The 14,749-nt window shown below is 31.2% G+C and overlaps 1 protein-coding gene across 10 annotated transcripts in view; it reads right to left on the bottom strand.

Moving 5' to 3' along the window:
* The window catches only part of LOC108693946 (CUGBP Elav-like family member 2), a 560,873-nt gene that overhangs the window by 94,997 nt on the left and 451,127 nt on the right, over positions 1–14,749 (bottom strand). For all 10 annotated transcript variants that reach the window (XR_001932057.1, XM_018203179.1, XM_018203173.1 and 7 more), the window contains one exon: positions 6,073–6,155. Coding sequence is in view for 9 of the 10 variants with exons in the window: in XM_018203179.1 (XP_018058668.1) it covers positions 6,073–6,155 (83 nt within the window). In the remaining variant the exon portion in view is untranslated. The remainder of the gene's footprint in view (positions 1–6,072; positions 6,156–14,749) is intronic.

Here is a 14,749-nt window from a genome sequence, read left to right as displayed (position 1 = left end):
TGTGTACTGAAAAAAGTCTGGTATTTAATAAATATTACTAAACATAATAATAGCAGTCATTCAATAATTAAAAAAGATAATATTTAGAAAATTAATGTTGATATTGGTTACGTTAAATTGAATATCTAATTAAATATTTATTATTTATTATTTTATTAAAACTTTAGTAATTGTTACCGAGACTTAATTATTATTACAAACTTTTTTTTCAGTGTGACGATAAATGATAAAATTGCTTTGAACTGTTTCTAACCACACGTGATAAAATAAAATCAATGGATAAAAGTTTTGTGGATAACCAGGTGACTATCCAATCATATCTTTTTTCATATCTTTTTATTTTTTATTGCTTGATTTAATAGATCAATGTAAGATTGTCCAATTTAATTCCTCGTTTCCGTGAAATAATATACAGTACAGAATATCGATATTCGAAGATTGCCTCACCGAATGTGGCAGGTGTCGTGAAATAAGCGGAGTCACCGCAATGCTCGCGCAAAGGCTGCATCGATTACCGTTATTTTACGGAAAGTGTCACGGCGTGACTCATCGCGTTATCGTGACAATACAGCTGTGCACGCATCATGCATATATCTGCATATGTGCGATCGAGCGAATGGACTGTATTATTAATGTGAATTATCGAGTGTCATAGCGGTTTATTGAATTTCTCTCTTGCTTCCTCTTTGTTCTTCTCTCAGTCGACTCTTTTAAACCCATACAACATATAATCGGTGCATTTCAAATTTCACTAGACACATAGTAGACATTCCATCGATATTGATCGTTAACGTCCGGCTGACTTCAGGGTTATCTTGAATATTTTAGAACCCTCTATACGAGACTGGTCGGCGTCGAATAAGGAAGGAAGACTACTTTCGTTTCCGCCACCAATTTGGATGTCTTTTTCATTTTTCCATTCTGATCTTGATAGTTCTTACAGACTTATTTTTTATTTAGAACATTTTTTGGAAGCAAAAATAATTTCTAATATTTATAGAAATTAATAAAAAATGCTATTAAAAGGATCAAATATAACTTAAAAATTTAATGTAAGTCGTACGTTTCGGAACTCACGGGTCCTTCTTCATGAAAAATATTACATAATATAGATGGATAATCTTACAATCCGAGACATAGTATGGTATTGTTGCAAGGAATTTTTTTAAATTTATTAAAATCTTAAAGAAGTGTTTTTCCAAAATGCTAATTCAATTTATTATCAATGTTCTTTAATATAACGATTTCTTTAATTTAACGATTTCATCTAAATATTGAATAAAGAATGTAAAGTTAGGATAATAAAATACATTAAATTAGTATAATAGAAATATATTAAAAATATACTTCTATTATATTAATATATACAATTTAATATATTTAAATATAAGTGACGTTTATTCAAATGTAACTGATATCTTTAAAAAAAGCTAATCTCTTCTACATTCCTATGTAAAAGCTGCAATATTTCTTATTCTTAAAATTCACATTCTTAAATTTGTAGATCTTCCAAAAGAATGATTAACACAATCGATTACAAAGAATTTTCTGTTCGTAATTTCCGCGTATTCATCGACCGCGACGAAGCGTTCGTCGTATAATAGTTTCATTTTCCATTTGTACCACCTTGCCTACTAACGCTCCAATATCTCTCGTCCCGCCGCGCTTTAATAATATTACGCATTGTTGCGAGGGCGGTATGCATGCTTGTAAATTCGCCACGGTTTTCCGCCAATTTCGCGGCTGCGAGCCAGACGTGCTCCTCCCTCTTCTTTGCCGCAAAATCGCCACGGGGTACTACTCCGCTATTTCAATTATAGACGCGAATATTTTTTTCTCGTACAACGTAGATTTACACGCATGAAACTTTTACTCGCAACGGAAAGGTGGCAAGCAATATTTTTTTAACGAATTTTGCGAATATATGAAATAGAATTGACATTGAAGGAACAAAAATAGACGAGGATTTTTACAATGAATAATAAAATATTTTTCTGAACACAATATTCCGTATTTCGAGTACGTGATGTTTGAACATGATTTTGAGCATTGTACAGTAGATAGATGTGTAGTTCTGAATTGTAAACTATTGTACCTAAAACTATCACAATACTATAGAAACCAAAATCTGTCTGAATCGTGCATGTGGAACAACAGGATCTCTCGTTAGTTCCTGTACGAAGTAAATCTACCGTTGAGCACCAAATAAGGATAGCGTCGAAACACATTGATGCAGTCGTGTGGGAAGATTGCAAAAGGGTGACTGAAGGAACTGGCGGTGGAGCGGAAAAAGAGAATGAGAGAGAAAGAGAAGGAAAGAGGAGGGGAAAGGTTTCGAGCTCTCGAGTCATTTCTCCGAGCCAACACAGACCTCTCAACTCGACGCCACTCGTGGAAACGAAATCTGATACGAGAAAAGCTAAACTCCTTCAAATGCACAAGCCGTTCTCTATTCGCCCCCTATCTACCTTCTCCCACCTATACCACTGCTTCCTTCTTCATCTCTTACCCTCTTCTCCTCTCATTTGGAGTTTTCAACTCCCTGAGCATCCTTCTCGTTCCACCGCCTCTTTCGACTCTTGCTCCTTTCAGCTACCCACTTATACTTAGTCAACCCTTTTCATTGCGAAAACGTCGTTCTGCAATTCACCATTCCTCTTCCTTCTTATTCTTCCTTCTCCTTTCTTTTAATTCTCCCCCCTCTCTCTCCCCTCCCCCTCCCCCTTCTCCCCCTCCCCTTTCTTCTTCCTTCCCCTTTCCTTTTTTTAATGCATCGTTCAAGGACGTTTCACTTCCTTGTTTGTGTTCTCTTTTTTCTCTCTTTTTTTTTACATCAGAGAAACTTCTTTCTTCAAGTTTCTTTTCTATCAATCTATTTTTGATTGAGTATTGCGCGCTCTTTCTCGAAGAGCAACTGCTTAACTTCCGGCTATTTAATCCTCTTAATTAACAGCCGGCATAAGAGTCTCAGATTTGAATTCTTTCATGGCACGCGACCTTCTTTGCAAGCAAGGAAGCTCAAGTGGAGCCCATCGCGTTTTACTTTCGTGAGTAGATCGATAAGAAGTATTTTAATGTATAAAACATCAAGTAATCTGAACGAGTAAAATAATAAATAATTATCTCCAACATTATTCTTTATACATTTTTAGCTTATCAGCATCTCTTTCGTATTTCCCTCATTATATTCTAAAATTTAAATAATTATAGTAATGTTTTTACAATAAAATGTATTTACAATATTGCACTTGGAAATTACAATTAGTATTTTATATTATATTATATTGTTAAAGAAAAACGTCTGCTGCAAAAATTTAAATATTGTATGTAATTGCAATTAAGTTTTTTAAGAAACGAAAAAGAAATTTATAAAAAAACAGGTACATTATAAAAACAGATACATTATAATATTATACGATGGAAAAATGTACTGTCAGTTTTTTAGGGATTTTAATGCTATTGTAGTGCAACTATTGTGCATTTATAGCTATTGTATTGTAATCACAAAATTTGAAAGTAAAAATTCCTTTTTTTAAAGATAAGAAAAATAAGAAAATGAACATAATCTGTTTACTTTATTTATACAAATTTATGAATCTTAATCTTATTCTTATTATTAGTATTCGTTTAAAAAAAAATAATAATGAAATTTTACTTCAATTTTTCTCAACTATTTTTTGAGCTATTACTCATAAAAATATGTAAGATTATATAATATGATGTGTATGTGTGTCCGTAATGTATAGGCTCTACATATGAGTTCACTAAACTTGACTACAGAAGAAAAGATATCTAAAGCGATGCCAAGATGATGCTGCCGCCGTACGATGTGTAAGAAAAGCTTGTTGTTTCTCTTTGCTCGATGGGTCAATAAAATTTTTTTTCTTAAACATATTTTACAATGATGATTTAAAATTATTCGCATATTCAAAGCTGTACACGCGTAAGAAATGGATTTAATATGTGAAGCATCCGAAAATTCAATAAAAGAAATATTCGTATAACAAGAGCATTAATTAATTCAATAATTTATTATTTCCGTAATTAATAAAACATTCTATTAATTTTATATTTCAAAAATTTTTGTTTTATAACAATATACAAATGCTGAGTTAATCATTTTATGTGAAATATAATAATAATAATCAAGCTCTAATTGTAACTATCATACTACGCACTGCAAAGCAATGTAATGAAATATGCTACATAATAATATATTATATATTTTATTATATAATAATAATAAAAAGATTATGCTCATGGTAGATTTAAATAAATTACACGGAGAGTTTCTTAGAAAGTATAATATGCACAATTTACATAAATATACATACATAATTAAAAGAACTGCTGTGCATTGTTAAATTCGTACTGCTAATAGAAAGAAAAATTTTCATAGATTTAATATAATGAAATATATATGTAATTGATATATATATATGTAATTGATGCAATTTATTGCGATTCAGCCACATTTAACATATCGAGCATTATTAACGATCCGCACGCGGCTTTGCAGGGATCGTTACATATTCACACGCCCTTTCGCTCTTTCGATCGATAATAATTATTCTCGTAAATTCAGGCATAAGCACGCGTATATGAGAGTTACAGGCTGGAAGCGGGGAGGATAGGAAGGACAGAATTGCCAGGCCTGCTCGGTTAAATGCTCATAATGACATCTCGTAATTGCATCGAAAGTTTCCAGAGAAACTGTAATTATCGTGCAGGCTCACTTCCAACGATATCTTTGGCCTCCGGTCGCCTGTAATCGACGGGACACTAAACCTAAAGAAAGGAAAGCTGCTTTTCTGATGGAATATTTTTCCAAGCGGGCGAGGATGACGTTATCTCGAATCGAAAAGAGGATCGAGAATTTCATAATGGAGCCTGCCAGCTTCGGATATTCGAAAAAGAGAGAAGCTTAAAAATGCGTCATTTAAAATTTTCTCTAATCCGTGTTCCAGTTAAATCAATTAGCGTTGACGAGAAGATTGTTCAAATTTCCTCATTTGTATACACTATGGTCCTTCTATTCTATTTAAAATCGCCATTTTTAATACCAGATTTTATTAAGCTCTCGCATTCATTTTGCAGTTAATATCGTGCATAAATTTCCTAGCTTTACAAATTATTATTAGCTCTTAATAGCATCGTAATGATGAATGATGATTATTTATAAATATGCAACATTTTAACATTCATTTGCTTACGAGTCTTATTTTTGTAATTTTAATGTTTTTATCGCACTGATAAAAATTAATAAAAACTAAAAAGAATAATGATAATTATAGATATGCTTTTTCTATCAATAATTTAATTTTACATTCTTTATGTAGTTAAGATTCTAGAGTCGTACTCTTGATTTTCGATTTTAATATTGAAGCAATTACATTATTTTATTTTAAATCAAGAAAAAAGTGTGTTGTTCGATTGCTTGAAAGACATGATTCCAATAGTATAAATAGACCTTGTTTGCGACGAACTATTCACTTGTAGTGATAATTACTCGAAGATTCATCGAGCCGCCACAATGATTTGAATAATTTATTCGAACGATCAACTATATTAATATTCATTATTCGGTCAATCATCAGCACTCGGATAATTATCTGCGTAAACGTTCATTATTCAGCTAAGCGAATGCGTCTGGCAATTGATTCGGTACTTGGCATACGTTGAAGCTATCTAAACATTTCTATCGTCAACAATATTGATACATGCAGCAACAACATGATTTGTGATCAGAGGTGACTAAACTTGTGTTTGGTTGAAAGATAATCATTGTGAAGCCAACGCACATATTTATAATACAGACATTGTAATAGCATAACTATGTTTTATAATATTCACTCATATTGCAAAATAATCATTTATGGTTCTTTCTTTCTTCATATTAAATTTATATTTGTAATTAATTTGCTACATATAAGTTTTAATAGTTAAAAATTTATTGTAAATATTATCATATCAATTTCACTTTTTATTTAAATTTTTAACAAACTCACGCGCGTGTGTATATATTTATAGTGATCCAGCATTACGTTTTTTAATTATTTGTCATTTACTTACCCCACTGAAGGTTTTGACGTTATGAAGAGCGTTCTGCGCTGCCAAAGCCGCTTTTCTAGTGTAAAAGGTTACAAAGCAACATCCTGTAACAGAAAAGTAATATTTTCGATTAGACGAGTGTTTAACAAAAATTTTAAATTAATTGATCTCATTCACTATATAAAAATGCTAGCAGAATTTTATGCGGTTAAACTTTTATTCGAAGATTAATTATTAGTCATTTTGTTCTTTGTCTGTCAATTTATTTAATAAAGAAAAATGTATCATTGAAAGATGTAAAAATTTTCGTTAAAAATTTTACAATTAAGTTGACGCAAAATTTTCACAATGTGCTGTAAAAAAAAAAGAGACAATAATGTTATCAAATCTCAATGCTACTTTCTGGCAGTAAGCGAATGAAAAGTTCCACACTTCGGGTCATCATACCCGATGTGGCTATCAACAAGAAACTATGATAGACACGAATGGTCGCAGAGTTCGTGTAACCGGTGACAGGTTCGATATGGAAGAGACGATCGGAGGGGAAAGACTGAAGTTGACTCTCGGGAACCTCATCAAGGACTTTCCGTATCCCTCGGTTGTCGAGGCTGGACACCATCCAAGCTTCAACCGATCGATAATTACGAATTGCCAAAAGTTTGATATGCCGTTCTATCGCTAAAGATCCGCGCCTCTTTCTCTACTGACTATTCAATCTCTGTCCTTCTTTAGTATTTTTAAGTCATTCCAGATGAATCATTAGTTTATCTATAGATGAAATAAGAATTTTGCATCAAACAGAAATCAAAAGATAGATATTGTAACTAAACATTCAGACTAAACGTCTCAATAATAATACATAAACTTATTTATCAGTTTTTTAATTTTAGTTTTAAAAATTGACATAAAAAGCTGTCAAACTGAAAAAATATATATAATCCAATAATATAGAAATCTGTAATATAATAAAATTTATATCAATTTTAATTATATTACAAATCGTTTCACTTTTACTGTACAAATGTGATAATATTTTCAATAATAAGAATAAATGTACAAATTAAAAATATGCAAAAGTAAGTATCTGCGAAGATTTTTAAAATTAAAAATATCTGAAATTTTCTTAATAATTGTCAGTACATAAAAAGTTTCATAAGATAGTAAATTATATTAACTCTGTAATTGGGTTTTTCAAATATATTAAAATTTCTAAGATTCTTTTTGTAAAATAGTAAGTATTAAAGATAATTAAGATATCATAAAGTTAATGGCATCGCAAGTTAATAACGGTCACGTTCAATTAACAGGTTTCCTATTTATGGCGTGTACGAAATTATGATAAACCTGCAACGCGGCACTGAGCATAGAGGGTGTAATTATAATGCGATCGCGGTAATAGTTTCGGTAACAAGCCTTCCAATTACTCGAGGAAATCCCGATATTCCGCAATGTTTTGTTTGGTAACGTGATATTCAATATCGCATTGAATAACGCATGGAACCGCGTTGAATGCATAATTGCGAATCGTGCAACCCGATACATAACGGAATGGTCTGGAATGTTAGAACCAACGTATTAAGTTTGTCTAATCAAAAAAGGAGTCTTGCTTCAAGCACAGCTGCATATAATATTTCATTTTAAACCCCCATGTAACTCGAGATATACAGACTGAATCTTTACTAAGGGAAATAATTAGCGGAATAATTTTCCAAAGAATTAAAGAAGATAAAAATAAACGGAAACAAATCGAATACATGAAATTAATTTTTTTGTATGTCTCGTATTTCTTTACAATATAAATTAATTAATTAGATATGTGCGTGATAAACATTAAATAAAACTGACAAAAATTAATCTTTTATGTCATTAAAGATAATTTAGGATTTTCGGAAATCGAGGTTGTTTTATTTGAAATAAAGTTTCTCGCGTGCCTTCCGTACACGCAAACGAAGGAAGTGACATTCTTAACATGGTGCCAGCAAGCTTCTATAAATTACAGCATGAAGACGCAGCCGGGAGCCGGGAAATTATATTCCGGCGAGTAAGTAATCTCAAGGCATCATCGCTTCATAGACCTTTAAATCACCGTCTGCAAACTGCCCCCACGCATCCTTTCGCCGTCCATCGACCGGGTCGCTGTAATGTCTGTGTCTACAAATGACCTCGTTCGTCAAGGTGTTATAACGTCAATCCATGTCTGCTTCCACATTATCACTGGCGAATTATTTCGTCCCTTTTCGGAATCGATTTTGAAAATATATGTAGAAGATGTCTTCCGATTATTAAAACTATCGATCATCACATTAATGTGATGACGCGCATTAAACATTTATAATTTCTTTAAATTGTGACCAGATTCATGAATACTATTTTATAATTATTAACATTTTCTAATTGCATTTAATAACTTTTTTCAATTAGATTAAAATCATAGTTTATAATTATTTAAAAATTTTAATTTTAATTTAAATTGATGTTGCAGCAATAATTATGCTAGATAAGAAAAGCTATAAATATTTTCATAATTAACAAATAAAATAAAATTATAGCAACATATCAAATAAAAAATGAAATAATTTCAATAATTTGTCAGAGCCAATGTACGCGTGAGACACAATGTAATTGTCACGATTATTCCACACGTGTCGTATGCGAATTGAGATTAATAATTAATAAGTAAATTATTAAGCTCCACGGTAACGCGCCCGGTATTCCCAAGTGTATCCGTAACATAGTCCGAATGGCGATAGTTTCTACGACTGTGTCGAGTCGCAAACCAGTGTAATTTCCTGAATTAGTTTAAACGGCATGTTTTATTCAAAGTAACTGCTTTGTCGGGTCATTTTACAGAGTGAGACTTCATCAAAGCAACGTTGTTAAATCGAAACATTATTTTAATATCTCGTAATAATACAAAATAAATAATAGCGAAACGATATTCCTAGCGCACTTTTATCAGACATTTTCACGATAAATACGTACTGGAGTGATTAGTTTATAATATATCGACACTTTTAAAAATTAATGAGACTACTCTCCAGTTACAGAAAGCTTACTCGTAATTCAGAAAGTATAATAAAATTGAGGAGAAAATTAAAGATCTCGAAACTAGGTTATAAACAAAATATACGATATATATAATACGAAATATGCGATATGAATAGCCACACGTTTAATGTCAACCACGTATGCGCAAATCGAAGAGAATTATTCATAGGGTTGAACAAAATGATCATTGTTAGGAGATTTAATGCTAATGCCAACACGATATAGATTGTAAACCAATGCGCCGAATTATTAATCAATTTATACGTTAATTCTCCGTTGTTCTCTCCCTCCAACGCCAAGGATAACTCACAATAGCAGCATGCCGAAGAGGAAAATTAGCTTGAGTTTTAAATTGAAATACGACAAAATTTTTTTCCGTATTTCGTGATTATGATTGCGGCTAGAAACAATCTCAAGAAATAACGGACACAACATCGAGAGATAAAACATAACTTAAAATTCTTTCAATTCGTATATAAACGCGAACGAATCGTTGGCATAAGCGAGGAACAAATTTAATTATGGCCTCGAATTACGCCGTCTACAAAAATCACAGTGAGCGCAAACGAACGAACGAACTAACGGGGATACCTACCATTAGGAATTCCCAATTCACGCCGTAATTATCGCTAATTGGACTCCGGATTATACTCGCGCGACACTCGTCGTGTGAAATGCTCGAGTCGTTCGAGACGCGAATTATGCATGCCCTATACGTAGGTATTTCTGATAGCTACGAAGGACATTGTGGTGCCGAAAAGCTGCATAGAACATGAAGAATTGTAAAGGGAGAATTAGTTTCTTATATCTAAAATAATTCGTTCGCACATTAAAAATTTAAAATAGCTATTTTAAATTTTCAATAAAAAAAATAAATAATAAATTAAGTCTTTTCATCGAAATTTTTTAAAATTTTCTCGAAAGTACGAGAACATATTTTTTTTTTAACTAAAGTAAGCAAAAAGGAAGGTATGAGATGCATTATATGGTCGATTGATCGTCGGTAGCCAGAAACCTACACTACCTCTCCCATGAGCTCGTGGCTAATACCTCGATGCCAATGCGTGATTAGTGTCCGCGGGGAAATCTACCGTGGACATGTTTGAGAGCTAATGCTCGTTTCTGCCTCGTGTGCCCTTTTCCGCGCCCAATACGAATGCAACTAATTTCAACGCGATCCGAATCAATAGCACTTCTCTAAAATTGTCGATGGTCATTGCGAGTAAAGATATTTCCAATTATAGTACAATTCCTGCATTCTCATCGATAGTACCGGCTGCTGTCAAAACTTTTTATTTCAGTCCTGGAATGAACTGGATTTCTTTGTGAAGATGCGGATCATAGGATCATCTAATGATACTGACTAGTGATATCTGCCGTTTTTTCCCGATGGGATGCTAGGAAGTAAGAAAAGCACCAAACGAAGCGCTGAATCAGTGAATTACGATGCTATGTCTGTAAGTCATGGCAGCGAGAATAAATTAGAATAGCCACTGTATTCCCTTCAGAATCATGGAAATATTCAGACTACGATGGATAATTTTAGAATCTCGGAAAATGTAAAAAAATTTCACATTTTAAGAGGAAGGATTATGATCACGGTCGAATTAACTTACTTCTTTATTTAGATAAATCTTCTGTTATGAGAAAAAAAGCTTTTGAATTTATTAATTATTGCAGACTTATTATTGTTTCTAGAGATAAAGTAATTCCAATTGAAAAATAAGAACAATAACATAATGTGTCGTGCATCCTCATGTGATGTAAATATCGAAATAAAAAATTTATCGCAGAAATAAAAGGAATAAAGGTAATTTGCACGCAACTACTTTATTAAATGTCTTTTCGTTATATTAATACTGTTATAATTTCAGTTTTTTTTACTGTTTATATTCATGAAATCGATGTCAGTTGAATCGATTTCTCAATGGAGTAAATAGTACAACCATATATCATAATCTACATAAAATGATTACTGTAGGAAGCAAAAAGCTTAATAACTATTTAGATTCATAAATGTAGAAGAATAATAAAGAATGAATAGCAAAGTATAAGAAATAGGAAAGTATAGCAAAATGTAAGTGTTTAGCTTTTATACTATTATATAATTCTTATATTTTTTTTGTTCAACTTGATGTTTTGTAGGTATATCCTATCGTTGGAATATACAGCATTTTTAGTGAGCGGGATTTATGCTCAAATACACAAAGCGCATAAATTGTTTAGTGCATTAAATGTAATAAATGTATTAAATAAAAACTCAATATATCATAATATACTTATATATACAAAAGATTAGAATTATTATCTATTACTTACTATATATATTTATCATCTTTATTCCTTAATAAAATTTTCTAAACACATTTTACATGTTATCTTATTTCTAAGCATTATTCTGCATTTTTCTACATTCTACATTTTTCCTGAGTCGTATATTATATTTCTATGAGATATACGCTAAAAATGCAAATCTTAAAAAGGTTTTCATTAAATATAAAAAAATATTCGTCTTTCTAATTTTATTTATAGCAGTAAACAGTATAAAATTTTTATTGATATAGTATATTTATCTTAAATAATACTTAATTAAGTTTTTAATAAATTTTTAATAGACATATCATATATACCAAAGTTACCTTATAATTTATAATTTAATCAAATTGTTATGCACCTTTTGAAGCATTTAATAAAGTTAAGATAAAATATATGAACAATCTTCAAAAAGTCATTTGTGTATTAATTATTCTTCAATTAGTTTTAAATAATATTCTAATAATATCCTATAATATATGATAAATCATAATATAATGGAGATTTAATGTCAAATAGCGGAATTTGGATAAAACTTTTCCACTATGGTTACTCAGTAGAAATAAGTTTTATCGATAAAATGTGCGGTTTATAATACGCAAAGTATTTTCAGCGCACATACCTGTGCCCAGAAATAAAGATGGAGTCATATTGACCAAAGAACATTCGCATTCGCGTTATGCACAGAATTTATCCACGTTCCGAGAAAAAATACAAAAATTTTTAAATATTTTTGCTTTTGCAATTTGTTACACAATTTGATAACACAACTTGAATAAAGTTATGGAACTGAGTCACGGATTTGATCAATCGCAACAAAGAGGGCTGCAATGATTTATTCAAATTCTAATTAAAAAAATTCAATTGACAGTTTAACAACAAAACATTACAGTACAAATATTATACGAGTAAAATATTTTAGTATTTTAGTCGAAAACGGTTCAAGAAAACATTATGATTTAAAGAGATTTTTAAAAACTTGTTAAATTGTTAAAATGTAATAGCAAATTCAATAAAAAAAAAAAATATATCTCAGTATGAGATAAATATAATATATTCTCCAAAGATATATATAATACGATGTAATCAGTATTGTTTGAATATTCTCAGAAAAATGATACATGGTGGTACTCGAATTACAATTTAATATTTTAAGAAATATCTTTTGATTGAAAGCTGTTGAAATGGATATTTTACATACTAAATATTAAACATGATATGTTCGATACTTGGTGTTACTATCCGAGACTCAGTCCGTCTACCAGATATGCGTAAATCGGGTTTAACAAAGGAAGATAAGACTGAGTTATATCCACGATATTATCTCATGGCCATCGTACATAATGCTTGACCTTTGATATCAAGTGAGCGTTGCTGTGAGGTGCAAACAGCATCACCACTACCGGTACTCTGTCGAACTCAGATGTGTGGGTGCGCAAGAGTGTGCACCCCAAGCTGCATGGCCTTTGACCGATCAAGCAACGTAAATTCTATGATTAGACCGAGAACAAAGCTGAGTCTCTAAGGAACTCAGTTCGATCACAATCAACTGCAGCTGCATCAAAACGATCAAACTCGGATCGAAGAGAGAGATCCCTTTGCGATACAAACCTTTCGATTCAAAATGTCTCTTCCATGCACTCTTCTACAAGAAGTATTCTTAAATTTGATTTGGAGTAAAGATCAAACAAAGATGTTGCTTCCAATATATTTCTCATGGTGGTCAACATTTGTAGAGAATATATAATTGCTTTGTGTCCTAGTATTAAACATTTTTATAAATATTTTGATAATTCATGTGTGTGTATATCTCAATTTATATATTTCATAATTGAATTGTTATCTTGTATTGTGTAAGTTATTTTAATTATTAAGTTTAATGATTCGCGTTATCAATATAATGTATCATTATTAATTATAAGTAAAATTGCAACATAGAATTACAGCGTAAATAATCTTTGATAACAAATAACAAAAATTATTTATAGTAAATTTATTCTCGCTACATTTCGTGTTACTGAAATCAACAATTCAAATAAAAAACATTGAGTTAACTTATGATTATTTTCATTCGTAAATCTCGGGAAGAATAAAACATACTATCACTCACTGATTTCGCATTTGATAAAACTTCTTTGTCTATTGCACATTGGTTTCCGGATTTCTGGTGCTAAAGAAATAGTTTACCAAGATCGGCATCGATTTGCGATAGTCTTTAAGAATCAAGGTTTTGATAAAATCTAATCCTTGTATTGTCGGTCTATGTATGATAGCTATCTGACCAAAAGGGACGGCTCAGTGACGGAAATAGCTTACTGAGAACTACATAAGAAGACGACGATGTCGATAGACAGAACGGGCATCATTGTGACAAATCCGAAAGCGATTTCTCAGCAATCCTAGAGATGCAATCGCGAGCAATGCAACCAAATTGCAACTTAGACAAGAATATTGAGTATTTCCGACAGAATATTTTACGCGATAAATCCTTAATGGATATGTATATACTTCACAAGCTTAGTAAAATAAAAAATTGCGGCTAAATAGAATAATAAGCAAAAATACTGGAAGTTCTCTGAACTCTCTTGGATAAATAATAACATTAATTAGGTTAGCGAAAATTAATACTAAAATTATTGTACACAGAAAATTATTTTCTTATATTTATTTACAATATACTACTTAAAATATAGTCATAAACACACATAAATAAGTAATTGCAAAAAGTATTTTAAATTACGATCTTCTAAAATAATGAATATACATTTAAAAATATATACATGTTTTTTTATTGTATTTATACTTAATTATACTTCATAAATTTAATTTAACAAAGTGCTTTACAATTTAATATTCAAGCATTAAATAAAATGTAAATTTTATTTACACTAATTTCTAATTTCGTTAATTTCAAAAACTTTTGTTGCCTATTCTATGTAAATTTTTGCGATTAATTATGTGAAAATCTTTAAATACAATAGTTATTTCTTTAAATATCTGTATAAGGATACAGTATTATTTACTACAGTATTATTTAAAGTTGATTGCATTCTTTTAAATAAACGAAGGTTTCCAATGTATTTCAAATTACATCTTGTCTCGTTAACAGTGTGCCAGTTGCGCTCTGATGGTGCAAAATCGGGCGAATTGAGGCAATCAGGTGCGTCACGTGGGATTTTGCAGAGTCGTGTGGAGGACATAGCTCCCATGAGACTTTTTGTGTATCCAGTTTGCTCGAGAAACGTGAGGCTCTTTTTGCTTACAAGATTACATACGCGCCGCAACGTGCAGAAATATATATGCACACACACACACACACACACACACACACACACAC

Source organism: Atta colombica, unplaced genomic scaffold, assembly GCF_001594045.1.
Source record: "Atta colombica isolate Treedump-2 unplaced genomic scaffold, Acol1.0 scaffold111, whole genome shotgun sequence".
Classification (NCBI taxonomy): Eukaryota; Metazoa; Arthropoda; class Insecta; order Hymenoptera; family Formicidae; genus Atta; species Atta colombica.
Note: the sequence above shows the minus strand (reverse complement) of the source record. Positions and strands in the feature narration are given on the sequence as shown.